General features: G+C 40.5%; 1 protein-coding gene across 5 annotated transcripts; it reads left to right on the top strand.

Moving 5' to 3' along the window:
- The first annotated feature begins 4,917 nt into the window (after positions 1–4,917).
- Positions 4,918–25,231, top strand: LOC121638065 (ligand-dependent nuclear receptor corepressor-like protein). 5 transcript variants are annotated; one of them, XR_006009985.1, is made up of 9 exons: positions 4,918–5,050; positions 5,952–6,017; positions 8,665–8,753; positions 8,883–9,009; positions 11,090–11,311; positions 11,445–11,520; positions 17,722–23,219; positions 23,320–23,424; positions 23,549–25,231. XR_006009985.1 is itself a non-coding variant. In XM_041982504.1 (9 exons), the coding sequence occupies exons 1-9, from the start codon at positions 4,957–4,959 to the stop codon at positions 23,325–23,327; spliced, it is 6,033 nt and encodes a 2,010-aa protein (XP_041838438.1). In that variant the 5' UTR covers positions 4,918–4,956; the 3' UTR covers positions 23,328–25,231. The 5 variants fall into 5 exon arrangements, 4 of the variants coding, with proteins under 4 accessions (XP_041838438.1, XP_041838437.1, XP_041838436.1 ...); XM_041982504.1 differs by having other exon boundaries at positions 17,722–20,454; positions 20,602–23,219; positions 23,320–25,231; XM_041982503.1 differs by having other exon boundaries at positions 17,722–20,601; positions 20,644–23,219; positions 23,320–25,231.
- Positions 25,232–25,519: the final 288 nt, after the last annotated feature.

The following is a 25,519-nucleotide window of genomic DNA, read 5'->3' as shown; positions in this document are numbered from 1 at the left end:
TTTCTACTGCCCAATTTCAGAGCTCAAATCACAAAGTGATTTGTAGGTATTGATTAAAAAACACAGACAACATATAAGATTTAAATCTGAAAAACAGATCTTTAATCAGGGCAGAAGAAATAGATCTCCCCAGCTTACTTTTCCACTAAAATGCAGCTGAGAGGGATGCATGTAATTATTCTTTTGTATTTGTTTGCATCTCTCTCTACTTGTCTTTTAGTAAAATAACACAAATACTGTAGAGCTGAATTTTGTGAACCTTTAGTCAGATCAGATTAGTCAGATCAACTGAGGACACAGAGCCCTTTGAAACACTTTTGTCCTTACAAAGAGATCACAGGGAGGAGGGGCAATGCTGTTAAATTAAAGATTTTACTTTGAGCAACCATCTTAATTTAGGTTCACACAATACCAAAACCTTTAGTTGAGTTTACCCAAAAATGCTTTGCAGCTAGTTGCCTTACATTTTTAAGCTCATTCAACTCTTTAAACAACTTTTTAACAGTGCACCAATCAAAGTTACAGATCATTTTAGATATATTCTGATATCATACAGAAAAACAAATATCCCTAACTTTTTCTCGGTATAGGCTAGGTGTTGTGTAATGTTCCTTTAATGGCAAAACAGAAGAATTTAAACATGGAAAACGTAACACACAAGTCACTGACAAAAGTCCTTTTCTTCACCTTATGGTCAAAGCTGCCTTTGACTTTAACGCTAGTGTAGGACAGAAAGGCAGGTTGACAGGCAGGTAAACAGACCTATGACATATTAAATACAGACAACTGAAGAAGCAGACAGAACAATCCAGACGGATAAGTCTGATGGCAGTGTGCTCTTTTTTGGGCTTTTTCTTTAATTATTTGCAAGATGAAGGCAGACACTTGACCTTGCATGTGTTTTTAGTTGGGCTATTTCCTCTCACCCCCTCCCTTCACCTCCCTCCTCCTCAATCCCTAGGGCAAAGTCTGGCCCTGTGCACATCCACTTAAAATGACCCTCCACCTTCCAGCCCCCTTCACAGCGCACTTTCACCTTAGTGTTTGTGTGTATGGACATGCTTGTGAGTATGCGTGTGCTTGCATGTGCATGTGCCTTAAAAGTCAAGTGCCTCATTGTGTGTGGAATTAATGATAATCCTTCGTAGTGCTGCAGTGCTGCTTAAGCCCCTCCAGCTGCTTTTTACCTTTTACCTCCAGAACAAGACACATCTCCCTGAGCCCCCTCTTACCTAAAGACCGGCCCAGACCCACAGAAGACAGACAGCTCTCACAGAGGGAGAGTGATGGGGGTCAGTTAAAACCAGTTGGACAGCGCAGAAGTTATGAAAGACTTCTTCAAATCGACAGCAGCTTGGTGTCTCCCAGCACAGCAGTGCAGCTCTCCCAGTCTCTGTATGCATGTCTACACACATCCAGCTGAAGTTAAACTTTTATTTTACACTTTTTGACCTTTCTTACTCTTTTCTGTTTGTCTTTGCCTCACATCACTCAAAATTTTGACAATTTATCCCTCCGATGCGGTGCATGGATTCTTGAAATGTGTGATGAATCAAGTAGTCAAGCTGGAAGGTTTTGAAGGACAAGAAAATTCTTGATCAAAAATAAGCATTGCCATTTCGTACACTTCACACACTGAACCCCCACCTCTCATTAATGCTAGGCTAACAGATGTCTTGACACATTCACTTGCCCCACAACAAGTGTTTGAGAAACTGAAGCGAAGGTTCAAGTTGGATTCTGTAGGGACATGACTAGAGCATTTCTGTAATAATCACAATGGCCATGCTCCAACCATAACACAAATCCCTGGGACTCTACTTCACACACACGCTGCACATGCACAGAAACTCACACAAGCACACACACTCAAAAAGCACCCAGGTAATCATTTCCATACTTATTTTCTTTGCATTCATATTCCTTTCTGCTTCACATGGTTTAATAAAAACAATGCCAAGGCTGTCAGAGTTGGTTATATAAATAATTTTTGTAAATCGCATTTGAAAAACCCCTTAAAAGTGTGGCCGGCATCTGTACCATGTCAGACATTAGGATTTATGGGGGTTGTTGCCAAGATCACAATGAGACTTTGGACTCTCCAGAAGTCTGAAGTGGCTGTGGTTTTACTCCAGTAAATGGCTTGTTTTAACTTGTTCAGTGTATAATTAATTTAACCCTGTAAATGAGAACAAATGTTCATTTTAAATCAGAGTTTATGATGGCGGAATATATATATATATATATATATATATAAACAGTATTGGCACAAAACACATCCCTTTGTCTGTCAGCTAACACAAAGGCTGAACTTTTAGACATAAAGTCCCCCCCACTCACCACCAGTGAATTGTACACAATGCAGTGTAGTTATAGCCAATCTATTTTGAAATTTAAATGGGAAAAAAGCCAAATATTTAACTGTGCATAAAAAATATTAAAAGTAGTAAACTCAGCAAATGCCTTGATTTTATAACTGGATGACTAGAAAAAATGCAATGGGTAACATGCGTCAGTTTCAGGGCACACAGGGCGAAGAGAGTGAGCTCATACCGAGCAAGCATGCCCAGACACTTTAATTGTCAGTGAGAACAATAAAACCTGACTAATACCAACTAAATCCTGTTTATATTAAATATGTGAGGTGTTTCTTTTATAGCAGATGAAGAACTGGTTCTAATCTTCTTGAAAAGAAAAAAAAAAGAAAAAACATGGACTTGTGGAATGCACCTGTAAATTTAATTGACTTCAAAGCTTCTGAAATAATAAACATGTTTTATCTGAGAAAAGAGTGATGCAGTTGGAACAACTGAAGTTAAAGTCTGACATGAAGAAAGGAGAAACAAGTTAACCTAAATAAGATGGATGATTGAGTTCTCATCTTGCCTTGATAATTTTGAGGACATGCTTTTTCATTAGTGAAACAGAGTAATGAAATCTCTTAGGTTTTTTTTTTTCCTTTTCTTTTTTTTCTCTTCTTTTATCCTGTGGGCATATTTAATGCCTGGTAGTTTGTCAACAAAATTCTATTTCTGGCTGTTGAATTTGGATTTGTTGAAGCAGTAAAATGGAAGGAAATTAAAATGTGTAGCTACTGTGCCCCTCCTCTGAAATATATAACAAGATCCAGGTGTGGTCTGGCACAGTTAGGCTCAAGCTTACACACACACACACTCACATCTGAGTAGCCATAACTACAGTCAGAACTTTGTGAAACTAAAGTGTTAAAAGCTCCTCTGGGTTTCTGCAGCTGCTGCAGAGGGACCACCACCTCGGTGCTAAATTGCTACCTTTTCCTGATCAGTCAATGCATATGCTGCGACACCAAAAATAGACATTCAAACGCGTGCACACACACACACAGATCCCAGACGTATGTGTGCCTGAAGTGCTCACACTCTCGACATTATGGTGACCCTGCACATAATCATCTCTGTCCCCACGGTGCAGTGGGCTGTATGCTGTTGGTCACGCTCTGGCTCAGAAATGCCGTCCACCAGACTGCCGTCTTTCATCACCATCTCCACAGCAACAGCACCTTAAGTCACCATGACAATGAATTCCACCTGGGCCTGTGGCACTTGCTGCCTTCGCCGTGCCCAACATTCATTCATATGTGCCTATCTGTTCTGAAGCCCTTCACGGCTCATCACAACTGGATCTCAAATGTTCTCTAATCGGCCTCCCTGCTTCTGTCCCTCACTCTGTCACTTCCACACACACAATGAACTATTTCCTGGGGTTCTGCATTGAGATTCATTGATGCATGGTTTCATTAATCAGCCAAAGAAACCTAAGGTGAAGTGGGGTTGGGAGGGACCCTAGTTCTTCCTTAGTGCAATAATAGACACAAATAAAGGAACACATGTTTGTTTTATTGATATTCTATGGCACAGAGGATAAAAACTTAACATGTGTTTTTTGTGTAGCATATTTTGCCTATTCTCTCAGGATAATATAAGCACATTACTTAATTCCATAATTAAAGTTCATAATGTGTTTTGGTGCCTTGTATTCCCATTTGCACACTAGATTTATATGACACAGTATAGTCGGCACTGTTGGGCCTCAGAGAGAGTCTGGGGTTTGGCTTCCCAGCTGGCAAGCATGGCAAAGACTCAGTGTTACCCAATGCTAAATTAATAAAAAGTCAGATAATAGTATTAATGGTGCTAAGGTCTGTGCCATCAAGTGAATACATTTGGCCCTGTTTTAATATTAACATTTTAATTTACACAGGAGTTACAGCTAAAAGCTGGCTCTGAAAGTGCTCTGCTGCCCTCGTGTGGTTGTATTTATCATGAGCTGAATGTCAAAGGTGCGTTACTTCAAAGCCTTCTAAGTTTAGTTTTAAATTAAGACTGATAGCTGGACCTGCTTTTCTATGGCTTTAATAACACACCATGATAGTGATTCAACATCACTGTGAATATGAGGCAAGTGATATTTACACAGTTGATCTTGCTTTAATAATATCTTGTAGACATAATGTTTTGTTTTGTTTGGTTTTTTTAATGACCCAGGTCCTTCGGGACTCCATGAAGTTATGGGTTTTATAATTAACATTCTAGAAATAATACCTTATTGTTTTAAAGTGGAATCTGTATTCTGTTTCAATGTGTTAGATTGCTCACTTTAAAGGGCAATAAACGATAGATATGACGGTTTAAGGAGCACCATAAGGCATGTAAACATTCAAGTTTAAAAAGGAAGAGGTAAATTTTTTAAGAGATATAGATGTATATATTTATGTATTAACTGTTACACACCTTAATAATTATATTGTGCTTTACTTTCCCGGGTAAAGCACGATATAGTAACAGGTTGGACAGTAAAAAGCGAAAAGAAGACGACTGTTGCTCCCTCTGGTGGTGAGTTGTGGGTAACACACTCACTGTGCAGCAGCTTCCTCCTGAGGTTCAAACAGAGGGAGACAGAGGGGGGGAAGGACCGAGAATGGCGGCCGTGCAGTGCACCAAATGCACGGCAGAAAGGAAAGGGTTTCGGCGGGAACTTGATTCTTGGCGACATAGATTAATACACTGCGTTGGTATGAACTGCATCCAACTGGTTATTTTGTACTAAATCGACGGACTTAAAATACTTTTCCCTACAGCAGAGCAATCGCTGTGCCGTTCTGTGTTGTATAGCTAGCTAATGTTAGCTAGCTAAATAGTAGCTAGCTGGTAGCTCATAGCACTATAGGAGGTGAACTGCACCGGCTAACAGCTACACGCTAGCTCGTATGTGTTGACTCCCTTTGTTTGTTCCCGGTGAGCTAGCTGGCTGTTCACCGGTCTTCGCTTTTTCCGACGCATTCATGTTACTAAGAAGCCTTCATACATCCATTAACAAGGCGTACCTTACCATTTGTCCACTGTAGTGATGATATTAACTGGATTTGTTTGCTGACACTTGTATTTATTATGGATCTGGTAATCGGAGGCTAAGCTAAGGAAAATGTTAAGCTGTCATTTTGGGGGAGGGTATTGTTGACACGTTAGAGAAGTCGATGTCATTTGATCTGAGAATATACCATAATATAGGAAAACATTCACTTCAGGAGTCTCTGTTTGCAGTTTATCAGCACTTAGTTTAATGCTTGGCACAATTTTTACTCCACAGGTACCAATAGCCTAGCTTTGCCTGAATTAGCTTTAAGAAAAATAATTATCGTCATAACTGTTCACGTATGCACGTATTGTTGGCCAAGCGCACGAAGCAGTGAAAGTGTTTTTTTTTTTTTTGTTTTTTTTTTTGTTTTTTCTTTTCAATTAAAGACGTTTACAGCCTTCCGTAGCGGCACAGCTGTTTGGTAAAAACGTTGTGGCCGTAGACCTAGCTTAGATATATGAATACACAAATTAATGGAACAGACTGTCCTAACATGTCAAGTACTTCCAGTCTCTTGTTAATATCAGTACTGACATGTTGTTTATTTTGTCTTGCAGGGTTTGAATGTATTCTGGAGGGAATCTATGGTCCAATTCTGCTGAAAGACCTCAATTTATTTGTTGGTGGGTTATTGATTGTGCATATTTGTAACATAGCAATTTTGCATAGTCACATCAGACCAATGGAATAGTTGTTTCCCAATCCTTCTAACATGTTAACCCTATCTTTGAAGCTCAAACTCTGTCAAACTGATTTCTGTAAATCCTTAAAAACAAATATTTATTATTTTCCAACAGCAGTTTTACCAAATGAAGTCTTTTTATTAAGTTCACAGCTAATTCCTAATTATTAATAGGTCAAGGGATTGAGTTGGTACAATTAGTATTTTGTCAGTAATTTTTCCAACTAGTAAGGAGTATAAGGAAACCTATTTTTTTCTTTGAAATAGGACTCAGAAATAAATTAACATTGCTGTTTTTAGGTGGTCAGTCTTGTGAAACTTAGTTGAAATTGTTAACATTCACAAGGAGTCAATAACGAAATAACTGTCATTTCATCACAGACATTTTCACTCACCAAAGCATGAAAATAACAAATCTGATCTCTGATGTTAACAGTTGCTTAGTTCCCCAGTCAACCTTGACCGTGAACCAGCCTGCATACCTGCAGGACTCCCTCCCCTCCCCCTCCCACATGGAATGCAGACTTTATTAATACAACTGTGTATTTTCTTCTGTGACATGTCAGTAATGTTTGTTGGACTTTTATTGTCAGAATTTATGATTTTAACTCATTTTAAGAAGTATAGCTATGGTAATTATGACATCATTTCACACAGATGCCTTAGAGACAAGTAATAAAAGAGGCATGTAAATCTAAAAAGGTCTTTGTCATTGCAAAAGAAAAAAAACTTTTCTGTTCACTGTTCAGTCCTGTGACTGAGAAACAGAAGTGGAGGCTGTACCCATGCTTCATATCAATCAAGACATGAGTCCTGGATGCATGTCTTGAAATTATCATGTGGAGTCAATTTAAATAAGGTTGAAATTTGAATGTTTTCTTAATTTAAGCCTTTCTAGTGTCCACTGTAATACTCCCTCCACCATATGCCTCACTGGGCAGAAGGTCAAAGTTTTACTGACTGCTATTATAGTTTGGAAGAAAGGAAACAGAAATACAGGCAAGTGATCATAAAAAAGGGCACAAAGAAAATTGCAGCACAGTAACTGAAACTATTAAACATAATAAAATAGGCCAGTTCTTCTTATACAAGTGGTCACATGCTCGATCGGTAGCTAGTGCTTAGGGAATACATAATGTGCTGCATGATGATACACTCAGCAGTGGGTTATATCCCACTGCTGCTTTCACCTGGCTTTACTTTGCTGTTGAATAGACTAGAATATTTTCTTTAACTGGCCTCTGATACTACCTTTGCATTATTGAACTGCTGCCTTCAAGTGCATCGCATTGTATAGGGCAAGGAATGTATAATGCAGAATTATGTAGTTATGTAACATGCAGTTACATCATTTATACAAATGGCAGGGTTGTACCAATCTGGAAAATAAAAACATATGTTTCCACAGTGTACTAATCCGTCATTAGGAGTATTTTAAATTTTTTAATCTTTAAGGAAAAAGGCTTGATTTTGTTTTCACCAGCCCAAGGAATTGTGGTTTAGCTTGTAGTTAAAAATAAAATCTTGTCAAGTGAGGTTTATAATATAGTATGCTTTTCATAGCAACTTTATCCATCCTTCACCTATAGATGCAAATGTACTCATGTAAACGATAATCCTTAATTATGTTCATTCAGGACAGTGATTATGAATATATGCTCAAAGTAGTTTCTTTTCTCTATTTTTCTTTTCTGTGTGTACATTTTCACTTTTCTGTCAACACTTTGTGAATAATGGCCACGTGAACTCATAGTTCACTGCACTCTGTGTCAAGTGCGTCCACTATTGGGATCATGCGGAGCAGTAAACCTCACAGTGCACCCTGTCTCTTGAAGGAAACTCCTAAAGCAGCCGATGGTTGAATGAGATGCATTCAATCATGCCAACACCACTGTAACAGACATCACTGCACTGAGCATGCTCATGGCACACTTTCTTGTGATTTTTGACACTTGTGGTAGTTATTACTTTGGGATAAAAGTCCACATTTTAGGGTGGCCTGTTTCTATCCACAGTGAAGGGCTTACCTGAATACTAGTCATAATGACTAGCCACCACATCTTCATTGTAATACAACATACAAGTCAAGGGTGGAATAATTGTCTGTGAATTATCTTACTAGGAGCTGGAATTTTGTTACCAGATTTGAGCTAAATAAATCACTCAATATATTGCAAACGGTTGTTAATGAGTAAATGTAGAATTTAGTGGTTACTGAAGATTGATGTTGGGCCTAAACAGGTCAGCATGAAAGTGTACACACTCAGTTTTTATGTTTCTCAATACTGGGCTCATTATTGCAGTGTTGATGAGTGAACAGAAAGCAAAATACAGGCCAGCATGAAAGGGGTTTTTACTTGCTGGCTTTTAAGTACTTTGTGGATAATCTGCTGTATTACACATAGCCAAAGTTAAAATAGTTAATTTTTTAATGTGTCAATGGTTTGCAGAGAGCAGAGTTAATATAATGATGCAGTTTAGAAACCGTTGTTATGCTTATCAAATTTGTGGACAAATTAAGAGTGTTTGTTCCCTGATGTGCCTCACACTGTTACTGTAATGCCTGGATGTGTGTTGTTTTGTCTTAGGCTGTGAACCTGAAGAGGTGGATGACTGGTCCCCAGAAGCGAGCCGCTCTCAATGTTCATTCTGTAACCTTTCACTGGACAAACTCAGTGTAAGAATTTTTTGCCATGATGACGTCAGTGTTTTTACCTCCGAGCTTCTCAGTCATTCTTAGTTCTTGACAAATGTAACATCCAAGTATCAAAGGTTAATAAAGTAACTTGTCCCTCTTTGCACGTAGGATCCAGTACCTGCAGCCATGTCGCCTTCCTCCTCCCCCTCTGATTTATCTCCCTGTCAGGCCCTGACCATCTCTGAGAGCAGCCAGTCAGCACACAGGTTCCTCCAAGCAGTGTTTCACAAGAAAGGTGAGTCGGTTTATGTTCACCATGTGAATCATTTGCTTTGCCACTTTCCTTGCCGTTTCCAGTCAAGGTTCATTTATACTCCCTTTACGTAAGTAAATGGGTGAACTTTCAGAGTGGTAGCAGAACTCGACATTAGCGATGTCAGGGAAACTAAACTCTGTGTTTCGGGGAAAATCTTGTGCATTTGTCTGATCGGGCAAGTGAAAGCAATTAGATGCATTCCAGTACTTAAGTTTGACCAAATTTGTGGTTGTGCTCTACTACAAAGATTTTTTTTTTACTACAAAGTTTTCCTTGTAGCATTCATTCATTCATTATCTGTACTGCTTTGTCCATTACGGGTTGCGGGTAAGCTGGAGTCTATCCCGGCATTTTAGCAGGTGAGAGGCAGGGTACACCCTGGGCCCATCTCAGGACCAACACAGAGAGAGACAAACAACCCTTCAACCACACGCACTCACTCCTAGGGAGACCAATTAGTGACCAATTAGCCTAACATGTTTGTCTTTGGATGGTGGGAGGAAGCCGGAGTACCTGGAAAGAACCCACGCCTACACGGGGGAGAACGTGCCAGCCGAGGCTCGAACCCGTTACCTTTTTGCTGTGAGGCTGCGGTGCTAACCACCATGTAGCCCCTCTCTTTTATCTCTTGCAGCAGATACATCTTGTTTTAATTGGGTTTACTGATTAAATAAACAAGCCAGTCAAAAGGTTTTAGCTAATTTCTTTCTTTTGGTTTTGTGTTTTGTCTTAAAACCAGAAAACAAAATATGGAGAGCATAATATTGACCTATTTTTTGTTTCTGGCAGAGAAATAAGTAAATGATACCCTACTTCTCATACAGTATCTTTATTAAATATTGAACGTAGATTTTTTTTATGGTTGCATGAAATAGAAAGTAGCCTACAATTAGACATAATCCCTCCTCCAGAAACACAACTTTTGTACTCTTAAAAGTGACATATCTTGGTGGCCCTTGAGGACTAAATTTGGACAGTCGTGACTTAATAGAATATACACTTTTCAGTCCCATAAAAGGGAAAGGCTGCGTCAGATCCTATCTGTACTGGGTTGATCATATCTCTATAAAACAATTCCCAAATTCTTTTGCATCTTACCAGTAGCCATTTCTCCCACCCAGAGCCACCTATCGCCCCACACACACTTATGTTTTGGTTGTGTTTACCCGCGATGTCCTGCCCAAACCCATAATGCACTTTGTTTTATAGTCCACTTCCTGTACTTAAAGCAGACCGAGACTTGCGTTTGTAGGCGGACCGAGCTCTTCTTTGACCTGAACCAGAGGCCGTTTGTGCGTTCTCAAAGCGCCAAACAAATCTTATTTCTTTATTTATTTTCCCAAAATCCAACCCAGCCCTCTGGAATTTGTCAAACTGAACTCAGTTTAAGCCGTCATGTTGCATTTCATCCAACTTTTATATCACTAAGATGAGACGAACATCACAATTCTGTAATGGAGGAAGGGGGAGACAGAAGAAGCAAATGTTACTTCCATAAACACAGAAAGCTGTGTGTGACGTCACGTCTGTGCATGCAGGTCACTTTATGGCTGTTGATTGTTTACACTGGAGTTTAACGACGATTAGATTTAAATCAAAATTATAATGAGCTACCACAAAACAAATCCAATCTCAGAAAAAAATTGGAATTGAACATTAAGACCTGCAGTGTGACTGTCACCCATTACAAATATGTTTCCTCTGCTGACTAGTCAATAGTTAGACTTTTGTGACTTTTTGAAGCATAAAATCCATGTTTTTATGGTTCTTTTATTCATCTAAGGTTTTCACATGATTTGCTGAATTATGCAATTTCTGTTTGCATGCAGTCAGCTACAGAATTTCATAGTGGCCTCTTAATGGCTGATGCAGATGTGTACAAGCAGATGCAGCAGCCATGAATTTGGTTGAAAAAGGAAATGTTATGCTGAATCAGCCAAATCAGCTGGTCCAGTTACTAAGGTTGTGCTGGATGAAATAAGTTTTTAAAGATTAAGGGATTCCCTGACTTAGTTTAAATCATTTTAACTTCCATCTGTTTCTGTGCCCTCTTTGTTAGATGTGTCCATGGACTGTGATTCGAACATACCTCTGGTTGCCCAGGAGCTGATGAAGAAGATGATACGCGAATTTGCTGTGGAGTACGCATCCAAGTGCTTGCTCCGCACCAATACAAATGGTGTAACAAGGTCCTCATCGCCATTGTCAGAAACATCAGATGCCCCTCTGGACCTCACAGTGAGCCGAATGCTGGAAGAGAAGGAGATTAAGCCTGAACCAGGTAGGGAAAAAAGCTTGAATGCAAGGAATGTGCATGAATATTTTCAGCTTCGAAGGTGTTCAGACTGCAGAGTAGATGCACATTGAAAGGACTCGGAATCCTGCCATTAACAAATAAATTTGTCTTGTAACAGATGGCGTGCTAGACCTATCCAACCGGAATTTTGCCAGCTCAGCAACTTCATCGTCATCTAATCACAAAGTTTTGGGGTAAGAGTTTTGTCATGCTTGCATTGCTTCTTGCTATGAATTTGTGATATTTAAATATGTTAAAAAGTGAACGTGGAAGAAATCTAAAACTAATGAAAAGTCGGGGTTCCTCATAAATATAGTATTAAATGCCTTGCTTTAAGCATTTTCTCTCGAAACAATTCTGATTGCTAAATAAGTTTATCCCTGCTGACCCCACCATCTTCTCTCTAGTCAATATTGTGAGAAAGATCGGTAAGATGGCATTACAACTGTTGTGCATTTCTGTTATAATTGATAGTGTTGCTTGATTTAAATCAGACAGTTGACATTTCCTCTGCCTAAAAAAATAACCTGGCCACTATTTTTGAAGTGCATTGGTAATTGTAAGTCATGCTGGGAGCTAGTTTGTGTTCGGTGTTTTGGTTCTATGGGGTTGACTCTTTTATATCTTGAGCGGTAACGTCACAGCAGAGTCCGTATTATCATATTTGCCAACAGCTCAGGATTGTAAAATGAAAACACAGCAGTATTTCATAATGATTTTACTTCCGTTTCATACTGAACCATTTATGAGTTTGAATATTCAACCTTCAAGCATGTAGGAGTTTCACTGGAAATCACAAAACTGCAGGGGTTGAATGTGAGCGCCAAAGTAACCCCAGCCATTCACAGACTGTCCCACCTGGACGTGAAGAGGCTTTGCCACACGCAAAGAATGTGTGTGCATGGCAGACACACAACAGCAGTGTGTGTTTGAGAGCCCAGAAACAGACTGAAAACATACAGACATGAAACTAACAATCGTAGTGATGTTACCACCACAAGGCATAAAGGAGTGGACCCCTGGGTCTACACCCCCTCCCCTGTCCCCAATGCCAAAATCAACCCCCCTCCATCCTCACCCTGCTGTTTGGTCCTCCCATCCCTAGGAGGCAGCACAGGCAGAAGGAGTACACTGAGAGGAGCTGGGAGCTGTCACAGGGGTTGCTGTCCAAGGCTTTGAAGGATATCCGTTCAGGGAGGCTGCAGGAGCAGCGCGCAGCTTTGCTTTATGGAATACCCCTTCAAACCCTGAGGCGAGGTTTGGACACCTGGGCTGAGGGGAGGCAAGGGTTGTTGCTTCAGCTTACATCAGAAAGCAGAGATTTCAGGGATGAAGTGGCATCACACAATGTGATGTCGTCCACGTTAGGCGGTGAAGCCCGCCTTGTTCTCCAGAAGGTGGCAGCTTGGGCAGAGCGGGCAGAAATTGGGGGAGGCGCAGAGGAGAATGGAGACTTAAGTTTCCCATCATCAGCTCTTACCTTCTATCAGCCAAGCGGTTCACAAAAGACCGCCCCTCACTGTTTCTCCCAGCTCAGGGATTCTCTCCAGCCCCCATCAAGCCCAACTTCTAGTCTGGAGTCTCCTACACCTCTGCGTATTCCTCAGGTCCGTTCCATGTCTGACTACACCAGATCAGTTTCAGCTGAGAATTGCAGCATAGCCGAAAACCTACATCAACGTACCTCATTAACTGAGGGTACTGCCAGTTCGTCTACAGCATCTGCCAGACCTTCATCCCTCTTCAAACTCAGACCTCCGTTCTTGGCACAAGGCTGTCTGGGCAGTGTCAGTCAGTCACCTTATCGTCTGGGACCACGTGGATCTTCACTGGATGAATCAGAAGAGGGGCTCAGTTCCCGGGACAAAGACAAACAACCTAGAAAGAAACGTGGGAGATACCGTCAGTACGACCACGAACTGATGGAGGAGGCAATCACCATGGTGATGGCTGGTCGCATGAGTGTCTCTAAGGCCCAAGGGGTTTATGGCGTGCCCCATAGCACACTGGAATACAAAGTCAAAGAGCGCACTGGAACACTGAAGAATCCTCCCAAGAAGAAATCTACTAACTTTTGTTTATCCAGTTCCATCACTTCTGGATCGGGTACCATGACCGGTTCCACTAACTCAGGAAGTCTTGCCTCAGCTGCCGACACAAAGAGGTTCTAGACCACGGAACGCCTCGAAATTCCTCAACACTTGAACACTTCACCTTTCACAAGATACCCGTTTTCTGGAGACACTTGTTAAAACACAACACATGCCTTTTCAAAATACGTGGATATTAATATTCAGGTCTTTTAACTGTTTGTTTGTAGTGTGATAGTCATACTTTAAGCTGTATTTTTCTAACATAATCCTTGGCTGTATTTAAAGCATCTGCTAAATACAGCGTTTTTCAGAAAGCAGTGGTGCTTGGTGCATCTTTGTTTACAGGGGCTGCTAAACTCAACAAACTCCTCATAGTGTTTTATCCCTGGAGCTAAAATATCTTGAACAATGTAACTTGCATTATGTTATTCCTATAATGATTCCTGTCATGAGCAAATCCCCAAACAGTACAACTCAAAATGAATTGAGATATTCAAATTAGATGTGCAGATGGTAAATTTATTATTTATTTATAATAGTTTTGGATGATAGTGGAGCTCTGTGATACTCATATGTTTGCTCTATTAGTTTGTGACCAAACTTTTAATCCAACAAGTGTATCACCAATTCGCCTGCCACTTCCCAAGCTCCACTGCTGATATACCATAATGGATAACATTAGAATTTGCTCTGTTGACATTTTCTTTATTCATGTATCTTTTCTTTTTACCATTTAAAACCTCAAAATTTTTGTTTACAGGTTATTATAGTGAGCAGTTGTTTGCAGACTGCTGACTTTTTATAACTCATTTTTACTGAAATGACTTGCAACACTATGTGTGGACTGCTCAACAGGTGATTTGTTGGCTGCAAGAGATAAAATATCACTAGTACCCATTAAGCCCTCTGGGATTATCTTAACTTGGTTTTTAATGCTATACTGTTTTATTATAAGATTTTTCTTCATGGAGATAAACCAACCGTGATCATTGTCTGAAAGACTGCTAAGGATAAGTTTTGAAAAACACAGTTGTGGACCTCTTAAAGCTATGAATTAAAGTGTGACTCTCATATTTGCTAGCTGTTTTAAATTATTAGGTTATTCAGGTTTGATTAAATTATTAAAGCTTCTCCGTAAGGGGGCACTGATGATTGTCATTTGCAGCTTTCTATCTCTCTGGGTATCTCACCCAAGCTTATCGAAGTGACTTAGAGCCATTATAAAAATTGAAACTCATTACTATTGTTAGAGTCCTCTTTGAACATGGAGACTGTACATACTAAATGCTGTGGGGGCCACATCTTTGAGTATATGCTCAAAAGATCAGCTTAAAAGCCATTTTGTGTCCACATAATTTCCGCTATCATTTTTTGCGAACTAGTCTGAACATTGTATTGAGTGTAGTTGGAATGCAGATGTGCAGCATGTTTCAAAATGTGCACTGATAAAGCTTGAGTAATGTCAATATCTATGTGTACTGTTTGTAAAGGTTGTTCTTTTATTACTACATATATTTACTAATTCTGCTACTGTAGCTGTATTACTGCTAACCTCATTCAGAATTGCTGCTTAACCTTACTGGACTGTTTTTTCTGACACAGTAGCTTTGTGAAGAACTCATATCAGTCAAAGATGCAGTGAAGTGCATGACCCTAAAAGACGGATTAACTTTTGTTGCATGTATAGGTTTTATTGTTATTGATGGTTGATTGTGTCAACTACTGGAAGCTACAGTAGTCTAGGGTTTTAGTGAAAAGTTGTTATTGTGTCCATATTGTTATTATTAGGGCTTAAAAACCTTTTTTCTTTTTTCTTTTTTTTTTTTTGGCAAAGTGCTTGAGCTACATGTTTTTTGTCGGAGCCTGTTTCCGTTTATAATGCTACTACCAAAGCAGCATTTCAGGGTAAGCCACACAAAGCTGCTTTGATTTGTTTTGCTGCAATGTCAGCTTGCCTCTCATACTCTCACACACTCTAACCTCATTGTCACATATACCTCTGAACTTTTATCTGCCTACACCATATATGGGGTTTCACATTAAGTCCTCAGTCTTAGAATACCAGATCTGCTTGTGGAAAAGCTTGCCTCTGCTTAGGAACACTTGTAAACATTTTGTCTCAAGGAACAACACCTGGTGTAAATTTATTGCCATCAAACCAGTTTAGTACTGCAACAAAGATTTTCTGCGTGAAACCATTGAATTGAGTCAAAAGGGCATTTGAAAATTTGGCAAATTATAAGCTAAATAATCAAGGAAAGCTTTTGTATTTTAAAGCTTTTTTCTTTTTTGGGGGGTGGGAAAATGTTGTGGCATTTTAATCTTCTTAACCAAGAGCTATATAGATACTCCTGAATGTATGTGCTTCTAATGGTACATGTTGCCCGTGTCTCAGGCTACTCCTAAGAAGACCAAACCCTGCCTGAAAAATAGAAAAACTTTATTGTACAGGCTTAATTGTTCATTGCGGTATATTCTGAGGAAATGGAGCTGGGCTTTGAGTTTTTTGGGGGTTTTTTTTATCTGCTGGCAAATCAGTGAAGCAGCCTAATATAATATTTATGCATAAATCAATTGTTGCACTATGATTTAAAGACATAGAATCCTGTTTTGTGTTGTTACTGCATACATATTTATTATTGATTCTGCTTCAGAATTGTGATTTTAGTTTGATGTATGATTTGTAATGAGCCACTTGATCCAGTGTGATATGTGTGTTGCTACACCTGCATGAATGCTTTTGAATATATACTTCTATTTATTTAGTCCAGAAATGACCGTTTTAACTGTTGTGGTTGTTCAGTGCTTATGTTGTTGTTAAATTATTTGACCATTTCTTTATAGAAAATAATTTTATTTTAACAAGTTCCATATTAACACTACAGAATGTAATGCTACATTTGAGCTGAGTCTCAACACAGACGGTACGTCAATCACTGGAGGAAGTTTCCAACATCATATACTTCAATGTTAACAATATTTAATAACTTGCTTAATCATACAGTTAAATGCTCGTTTAAATGGCCTGCTGACTGATTTAAACATTTTTGAACTGTAAGGTTGGCAAAAATGCTGTTGACAAAACATATTTTAGTTTGAGCGTTTCTACAATCGTTCCTTCTGCTTTCAGCAGAATGTCATCATTTGCCTTCAGCAGCTTATCAATAAAACATTTCTCTAACTTAATTAGTTTCCTGTTATGATTTTACTTGGCATAAAGGTTTGCCTGAAGATAATTCACTTTTAACAAGGACAGAGTTTTATCCTTTTTAATAACTGCTGTCATCTTTTCTTGAATAAAACCTAGCAACAGAAATCCAGATTAGGAAACTAACAATTTACCACGTCCACTAAAACCTGCAGCAAAAACACCATCATTGCATGTGGCTTTTTAATTCTTTTTCCAATTTGTTGAATATGGATTTCTGTAGTGGCGCATTATTATTTTGTCAATAGAGGAATGTCACTATGATATCAGCACACTGCTATTTTTTATTTTTTTAAGACTTTTTTTCCCAAAAAAGCTGCTATAGTTTTGAAAGCAGCATGTTTTCCATTCTCGCCTGATAATAGATTTCAACAAGTCAGAGTCAGATGTTCAAGGCCTCCTTGGTCATGTTCTTTTTTTTCCCCCTCCATACTGCACCATATCCTTTCATTAGGTGATCGGTCTGAACTGGCAGCTCTTTACTGTTACTATGCAAGCAAAATATGGTTTGGTACTGCACTTCAGTACTCCAAAAAATACTATTTGTAAGTGAATATCGTAGAGTAATACTGTTCTTGCCGGACAGTGCAGTCACTCCCCCTGTCTGTAAATAAGCCCCAGTGTTCTGTGTTGTGGCCCAGTAGCCACATGAATGTGTCTTGTCTAAAAAGTGCATTAACTTTAAAATATTACTCAAGTAAAGTTTGCGCTCTGGCTAAAAAACGTCTTGTAAAAATGGGGGAAAACCAGAGCAAGATCTTTTTTTTGTTTGTTTGTTTTTTTTTTTTTGTTTTTTTTTTTTGTCACCCTTTACCTAGGTTATAGATTTAAAGATAATGATGTACTGTGGATTATATTATCCCAAAATTCATTGCCATTTTATGTTGTGGTTATGAAATTTAAAATTACTCTAGATCTTCAATAATAAGCCACAACAAAGGGTTAAAGGGTTAAAAATTTAACGTTATCTTTTTACTGTGCTCAAACAAGGTTTCAAAGTAAGAAAAGGCAGAGGGATGCGGTTAGCTAAACCTAGGCTAGGCTCAGTTTTAAGTTAAGCTTCCTAAATCCACTTTTTGCATTTTTGCCTTTAGTTTCCAGCTGCCATCAGTTACAGAAGAACTGGGAGATCTGGGACGGCGAGGGACTAAGTTTCATCAGAGTTCTACGTTGGACGCTGTTCTACATTCTTTGTGCTCAGCACACCGATCTTTACTCTACCAAATCCTGAAGCTGGCACACCAGGAAAAATTGCTCCAGTTTCTTAATCACAAACATGTCAGTCAGACTGAATCCCACTGCTGTCACTGTGGTGTAAGCCCACTGGATACCTTTACACCTCATTCAGCCCCTTTTAATGAATGTAAAGCCTATAACCACAGCATGTACTGCACTTCAGCAAATAGCAGTCGTCAAAGTCATTGCAGTGCCGTGTACCATCCAGGAGACTCAAAGACTGGCTGTAGCATCCATCATCATCCCTTCAGAAGCTGTAACAGTGAAGGTCATCGGGGCTCCAGCTATGGTTGTGTGCAGAGGCGCAGGATGGAAAATCTCTGCTCCAACAGACTTCCTTGTGTTTCCTGCCAAAGCTTTGCAGTGGGCCACAGAAACAGCATAGCAAGTTCTTTTGTGCCCTCTTCAGTGGTATCCCAATCCCCATCTTGTACTCACTCTTGTTCATGTCATCCAAACCACACCTGTCTGAGACAAGTCAAAAATATAGTAGATAGAGGGGTTGGAGATGGGGATCATCACTGTCCTGTCCTACAGAGGGAACAGAGCCCTTCTCCTCCCCCTCTGTCCCCCATTCCCTCAGACATCAGTAAGAAAACTAATGAAAAACCACCAGCCCTCCATCACCACAGGCAAGTGGAGAAAGCTGAACCAATGGTTAAATGCATTTCTGTGAGTGGTAGCCACATGGTAGCAGATGTGGCTACAGCTACAGATAACGAGCCACAGTGTAAGACCCCAGAAAATAGTCAGGCTGATCAAAATCCAAGCGGGACTTTGCTGCAAGATGTTGTGAATCGCTTCAGTCAGAAACTGGAGACAATCACATCTATAGACAGAGAACCTACTCTGCTTCCGACACCTATCTGTGTTACTGAAAAGGAGCAACCACAGTTTCCCTCAACCAGTCAGAACCTACAGTGTCATGCTGATGCACATCTGACCGAAATCATCACCACAGTGCTTCACACAGGCCGCGCTAGCGACTACAGTCTCAGTGAGCTGTTTAACAAACACGATAAGAAAGAGCCTAAGTCGCCCAATACCCGCTACCGCCGTCGCCAGGAAGTTCTGGTTGCTATAGCAACACCTGCTGATGATGCATCTACCAGAAGGCAAAGTTTACAAATTAAACGTGAGCTTGCCAGGCTTGATCAGTCCTACAACAGGAGAAGGGGACCTCCAACAAAGAAAGCAAGACTGAAAGATGGAAATCACTCTATAACTACATCAGGCACTTCACCAGACCCAGATCTTGTTAAGGAGGTGTCTGATGGAAATCATTCTATAACTACATCAGGCACTTCACCAGACCCAGATCTTGTTAAGGAGGTGTCTAAAAGAAAAAATGTAGTTGTAGAACCTGTAGAGAATCATAAAGTCCTGAAGGCAACACTGAGTATGCTCTCAGCAGAAAGAGACAGGGAGGAAACTGAAGAAGCCATAAAAACAGTTATAACAGAAGAGCTGGAGGCTGTTAAAGGAGAGGAGAGTGAAAGGGAGATAAGTGAGAAAAAACAACTTACTTTGTCAAATACTCAAATACAAAACCCTGAGCTACAATGTACACATAAAACACAAGACTTAAAAGAAGCACAGACACAGGTGATAACAGTGAACGCAACCTCAACACATCAGTATGGTAGTTCCTGTAGAGAAGATTGTAAAGGTGGCTGTGATACGAGTCTCGTAGAAACCCCATCAATCCAAAGCTTTGACACAGACAACACACCTGGTAAAGATTCCTCCAGTCCTGTTAAAGAGGGACAAAAGTGTCAGTCAGTCCAGTGCAAGGGCGTAAGAAAATCCACAAGAAATATTGTCCCTCCACAGTGGATTTTATCCTATGTCACAGAGCCCAGATTGTTCATCCCTGCAAGTATCTCTGACAGCATCTTCAACAGTACAGCACAAAACAACAAGGCTTTGACATCTAGCACCTTGGACTCATTTTCTAAAGATGCCAACAATGTCCATCTTAAATCAGAAAGTGGAACCCACCTGTCCTCACAGGAGTGCATAGGAAAGCTTGCCTATAAAACACCAAAAAAACATTGTGAACTTTCTAACACAGAGATAAAAGTTCCATATCAGAGCTTGTCCCAAACAACAGTCAAAGAGAGTTCTGAAAAACACAGCCCAGAAAAAAGAGCAGATGATATTGACTGTGGCTTAAGTAGAAGGCTACGATCATCTTCAAGACTAGAGGTTCCTGATATGCCCAAAAACTCATCAAATGCTGATGTCACTATTAAGTCCATCAGTGTTGAGAGCCCTTTCAGCTCCCAAATCCAGTACACTAGTCCAATCAAGCTCATGTTTGTATCACCAGTAAAGGATAAAGGAGGAGTTAAATATAGTCTCAAATCAGCAGGTTCTGGTTCTACTACACAAACAGAAGAACCTTTTGACCCCTATGAAGAGTCTTCATGGTCAGGAGCACCTCAGAAACACAAAAGGCAGAGCAGAAAGTGTGCATCAGTACAATCTGTCATTTTACAATGTAAATCTGCTACCTTGTGCACTAGATCTGCATCTTCCCCTGTCAAGTCAGCATTTTCACCGGCCAAGACAACTTCCTCACCGGCCAAGTCGGCGCCTTCACCAGCCAAGTCAGCTTCCTCAACGGCCAAGTCGGCTTCCTCGCCGGCCAAGTCAGCATTTTCACCAGCCAAGACAACTTCCTCACCGGCCAAGTCGGCTTCCTCGCCGACCAAGTCGGCTTCCTCGCCGGCCAAGTCGGCTTCCTCGCCGGCCAAGTCAGCTTCCTCGCCAGCCAAGTCAACACCTTCACCGGCCAAGTCGGCTTCCTCATCGGCCAAATCAGCTTCCTCGCCGGCCAAGTCGGCTTCCTCACCGGCCAAGTCGGCTTCCTCGCCGGCCAAGTCAACACCTTCGCCGGCCAAATCGGCTTCCTCGCCGGCCAAGTCGGCTTCCTCGCCGGCCAAGTCGACGCCTTTGCTGGCCAAGACAACATCTTTTCCAATGTCGGCGTATTCACCACCTAAAAGTGGCTCCAGAAGATCAAGCGACAGTACTCCATCCAAGCGTTTATCTGGAACTGAAAGCCAACATTCACCAGATGATTTGCCATCTCCCCATGAAACCACTCCTCCAAAAAGACGTCCAGGCCGGCCAAAAAAGCTGGGACCACATTTGGAGCAAAAAGTGAAGAGGCCCATTGGTCGACCTCGTAAGCAGAAGGCTGTTGATGCTGCAGCATCAACAGAGACAAGAACATTAAATGGAAAATGTCTTGTGGCATCTGATAGTGAGGACAGTGTGAACAAAAATCTCAAAATTACGGTAGTATATGGTCGTTCAAGGAGAAACAAACGAATGGTGTCTGAGGGTTTTGACAAGCTACAGACAGACTTTAGTGATGTTTTGCAGGGAGTGGATCTTAAAGGTGACTTGGGCATTTTCTTGCACCGTTCTAAGAAGAGTTCAAGTAGTATCAAAACAGCCTCAGAAGAGATAAACTTAGTCAGCCCTGCAAAAGAGCCTGCTCCTCAGTCAGGCGGCAACATCAAATTTGCGAAGCGGGATGAATCTGCCCCCTCAAGAAAACCAGGAAGACCTGCAAAAGTTAAAATCTCTGGAATATCTGTTACAGTCACTACAGTGTCACCTCGTCAACGCAAAATTCTGATAAATAAAGACAAGCAGCAATCACCTGAAACACATCTTCCTAAGAAAGCACTCCTGCCAGAGGTCACATCTGCCAAAGAGCCCCGGACAATCAGCTGTCAGTTAACAAGCAAAAGGAGTCAAATGGAGGAGGGGTTAGAAACAAACAAGCATAAAGATGAACTGCCAAATCGGTCTGTAGCAGTGCGACATTCGATGAGGGTAAGAAAACCCTCTATCCACTTTCTGCATGCGGTTGCTACTTCAGGTTTTAGATCATACAGCCACAGTAATGCTCTTCTACGGCGCTCTAAGCAGCTTCTGCTAACCAAGGAAAGCAATGAAAGGAGACAGGAAGAGCAACAGAGAAGTGTAAAAACTTCAGGAAAGAAAAGGCAGTTCTATGGACAAGAGAGGGCAAGCATTCCTCAAGACCTGAGCAAAGTTGCAGCAGTATCTGTAGAGTCAATCTTTAGCCCAAAAGAGACACTAAGGTGGTGGGCAGCATCAGCTGAGGAGCAGACATTGAACCAGGAGCTTGCCAGGAGAATACGACTTATCTCTGACACCTGGGTCACAGACACTGCTGAGACCCAAGATGATGAAATTTCTCTTAACTCCACATTAGACACTCAAGGGAGCAGTTCATTAACTAGAAAGTCAAAAAATTCATCTGTGGTCAGAGCACTGTTTGACTGTTCACCTAACAAACCAAGGTCCTGTAGCATGCAGCAGGTCTGCTCCTGGTTTATGCAGACTACAGAGACACAATCTCTGGCCATTGTCAAGAAGGCAAGCTCCCGTAATCCTTATGAACTCATGCACTTCCCTCGCTCTGCTAATAAAGAAAGTGTTTGCCATAGTCCTCAGGCAGAGCGACTCCGCAAACATATCAAGAAGTTTGCCAAAACTGTGCCAAAAAGCCCACTGCAACATCAGCAAGCTCAACGACGACTGAAAAAGAATAAAGTTAGGCGACAGCTTTTTATTCCTAGATTTGCAATGCATAAACGCAGTCGGGGAGTCCTGTGGTGGAGATGCAACTCATCTGGTAAATACAAGGCAACTTTGGTCAGAGCAAGGTCAAGGTTCCTAACCCAAAAGGAAAGGAAGACACGTCAAAAGAAGCGGGGGAACAAAAAGAAAAGAAAAGTGACATCGGTTTGCTTAAACAGAACTGTAGTAACTGGACAACGGCCAAGTCGTAAAGCATCGCACAGGTCAGTAAAAGATCAGTTCTCTGACTGTCTTGAGAGCAATGCCACCTGTTCTGTTAACCGAACTCAGGAACTTGTGGATGCACACAAAGAGCAGAATCTCAGTTCCAAAGCCTGGAGTCCTGAAACTCTAAAAGAGTGCCGGGTGTTTCTGAGAAAGATCAACTCTCCGGATAGCGAGTCAGCTGAGGAGTGGGACTCCTGTACTGTGACACTGGATGATGGGTCACCTTCTGCATACCTCTTTGCTGGGAAGGAGAGAGAACTGGTACAAGTTGTTGAAGCTGTGAAAAGTGAAAGAAAAAGGAGCACAAGTAACACAAGGCAGCAGACGGATTCTGTAGTGAAATCAGTGCAGAAGCAGGATGCGGTGCCAGCGGGGAGGCAGAGGTGTAAAAGAAGCCCTGGGGTTGTATCTACTGAACTACCACAACCACCACCAGCGAAAAAGTTGAGACAATCGCGAATGAGGGGCCTGACAGGACCGAGATGGTGCGACTTTGTGTTTGGTAATTACTTTGCTTTATTTTTTAAATTTGAAGAAGGATTTTCTAAGTTCTCTAATAAAAAAATAACGTAATTCTGTTCTTTTTTTTTTTTTCTTCGCAGAAAACTAAATTAAGCACGAGGCCTCCTCCCTGGGAAAGGGACTGTGGTTGAACGCGGTGCCTTCAGACGTTGAGCTGACCACTTGGACTGACCATCCCGCTTAGGGTCAGTCTTACACTCAGCAGTCATGTAGCAGTCTAACTTAAAAGCTTGATGTTGCACTATTTTTATCCGTTGATACATATTTACTTTTTTTTTTCTTGGTCAACTTGCCTTTGTCTTTCTGTAGGAGTAGAACTCATTTCATCAAGGAGAGTTTTAATGGGAGAAGTGCTTGTAAAGTGAGCTCTGTAAGAGTAGCTGTAAGGAAGGACGGCGCTCTCCTGCATTATCACAGTGCCACCTGAATACACCCCCCACCTATGAAGTTCAACTAAGCTTAAAGAAAATCTTAATCTAAATTTGGTTGTTTTTCTACTTTAAGGCACTCCTGCTTAAAACCTACAAAATTTGTCCATTTTTATTTATTAAAAATCTTACTTTAGCGCATTTGAAATTCTGAATAATTGAATAATTTGGTTTAATATTATAGGTTAGTTAAAATAATACTAAAATTTTTAAACAGTTTTAATCTGAGCCTTTTTTGTTTTTGTTTTTGGCAACCCAGTACATATCTAGTAATGAAGGATTTTTTTTTAAGGCCATCTTAACTCCTGTGTGTGCGCGTGTGTGTGTGTGTGTGTGTTTGGGCTCCAACTATATACTTACATGTACTTCAGTAATTGGCCATAGTCCCCTACTACAGCTAAATATTTTGAGTAATTTTCTTTTAACATATTTTACATTTGCAAATCTTGGTTCCAAATGCTGATCCCAATGGTTACATATTCACGTCCACAAAACACAGGTGGTGTGTGTGTGTGTGAATAAAGAAAGTGGCATTATGCAGTTGTAGAAGGAAAATTAAGCTTTATTTGTTGGTTGGTGGGATCTGTCTGATTTTTGCTCAACTATCTGTATGCATCTCATTTACCCACAGCATTTACTGTATGTCGCTGCCAGATGTACCTCTTGCACTATTCCATTTGAGATTATTAATCCCACTACACAGTTTACTCCTATATTTTGCACATCCTGTGTCCCACTACCAACCCCTACTGTAAATCTAGAATCTCTTTGGTGCAATACAAACCCAGATGATTTATCATAATGTAGAAATTATTTTATTGTTGACAGACGAATGGATGTACACGAGAATCAGTGACCAGGTGTGTTAACTTCATCTGTTTCCACAGCCATGTTGTGATGTTCTGAGATTTAAACCCATTAAGACCGAAGGCGCCTTGTAGGCTCAGGCATAACGTTGGTTAGAGGGTACTACCGGTTTTCTCACCTGCTTTTTTTTTTCTCCTTAAAGAAGCAAAAAAATAAGTCATAGCATTTATAAAAAAAAGAGAGATCATATTAGCATTATTTAGTTTAAATAAAGGTAGATTGTGTGTTAGTTTCCTTGGAGTGTTTTTTTTTTCCTTTCTTTGTTGTCTCTCCCTTTAAGTTGCAGCAGAAGATGCCTACCTCCACTGGGACTCTGCTAAGTCTACTGCTCCTTTGCTTATCAGCTGTGTCACAAACAAGGCCAGAGTTTTTTAAGAAACACTAATTTGGATTATTATGTTTTCCTGCCATGTATTAGACACCTGGTAGATCCAAAATATCTGTGTTTAGGTCAGAAATGTACCCCGTAGAAAGTTTCTGCCTGACTACCCTTGTATATATGTATGTCACTATGGTTGCCATGTAAACATAAATAAGTTGGAGAGGTTCAGTCATGTCAGAAATAACCATCGGCCCTTTGTTTTTTGAAGAACCTGGTGCTAAAAATCTGTTGTATATTTTCTTTATCATGTTTTTATACCGTTCATTACAGATGCAACAGAAGTGTGACTGGATCAATAAAGTCTTTTCAAGTAAATTGGGATTATTATTTTTACACACTATCGGCCCATTTCTGCATGAAGTGACATACAATCATCAGTCCTCAAAGTTAATAAAGAAAACCTAAACAAATTATAGAAAAAGTAGTCGTATTTTACCCTATGCAGAATGGAAAACGTCTGAATCTTTGCATTTATCACCTGCCGAGGCTGCAGCTGAAGATCACGACGGGGTGGGAATCAGTTTGGAGAAATTCTAGTTTATTCCTTAAAACAGAACAGCTTCAACTCTGATGTTCGTCGGTTTTCATACTCGTGCTGGTTTA

This window comes from Melanotaenia boesemani, chromosome 4 (assembly GCF_017639745.1).
Source record: "Melanotaenia boesemani isolate fMelBoe1 chromosome 4, fMelBoe1.pri, whole genome shotgun sequence".
In the NCBI taxonomy this organism is placed as follows: domain Eukaryota; kingdom Metazoa; phylum Chordata; class Actinopteri; order Atheriniformes; family Melanotaeniidae; genus Melanotaenia; species Melanotaenia boesemani.
The sequence above is the reverse complement of the archived record's forward strand: the minus strand, read 5'-3'. Positions and strand labels throughout refer to the sequence as shown.

What these genes read in the sequence shown, in the direction of transcription:
- LOC121638065 (XM_041982502.1), top strand. Translation starts at nt 4,957, where the DNA reads ATGGCGGCCGTGCAGTGCACCAAATGCACGGCAGAAAGGAAAGGGTTT. An exon ending in TAGATTAATACACTGCGTTG is followed by an intron (nt 5,051 to 5,951) that starts GTATGAACTGCA and finishes TTTGTCTTGCAG; the next exon opens with GGTTTGAATGTATTCTGGAG. An exon ending in TTTCACTGGACAAACTCAGT is followed by an intron (nt 8,754 to 8,882) that starts GTAAGAATTTTT and finishes CTTTGCACGTAG; the next exon opens with GATCCAGTACCTGCAGCCAT.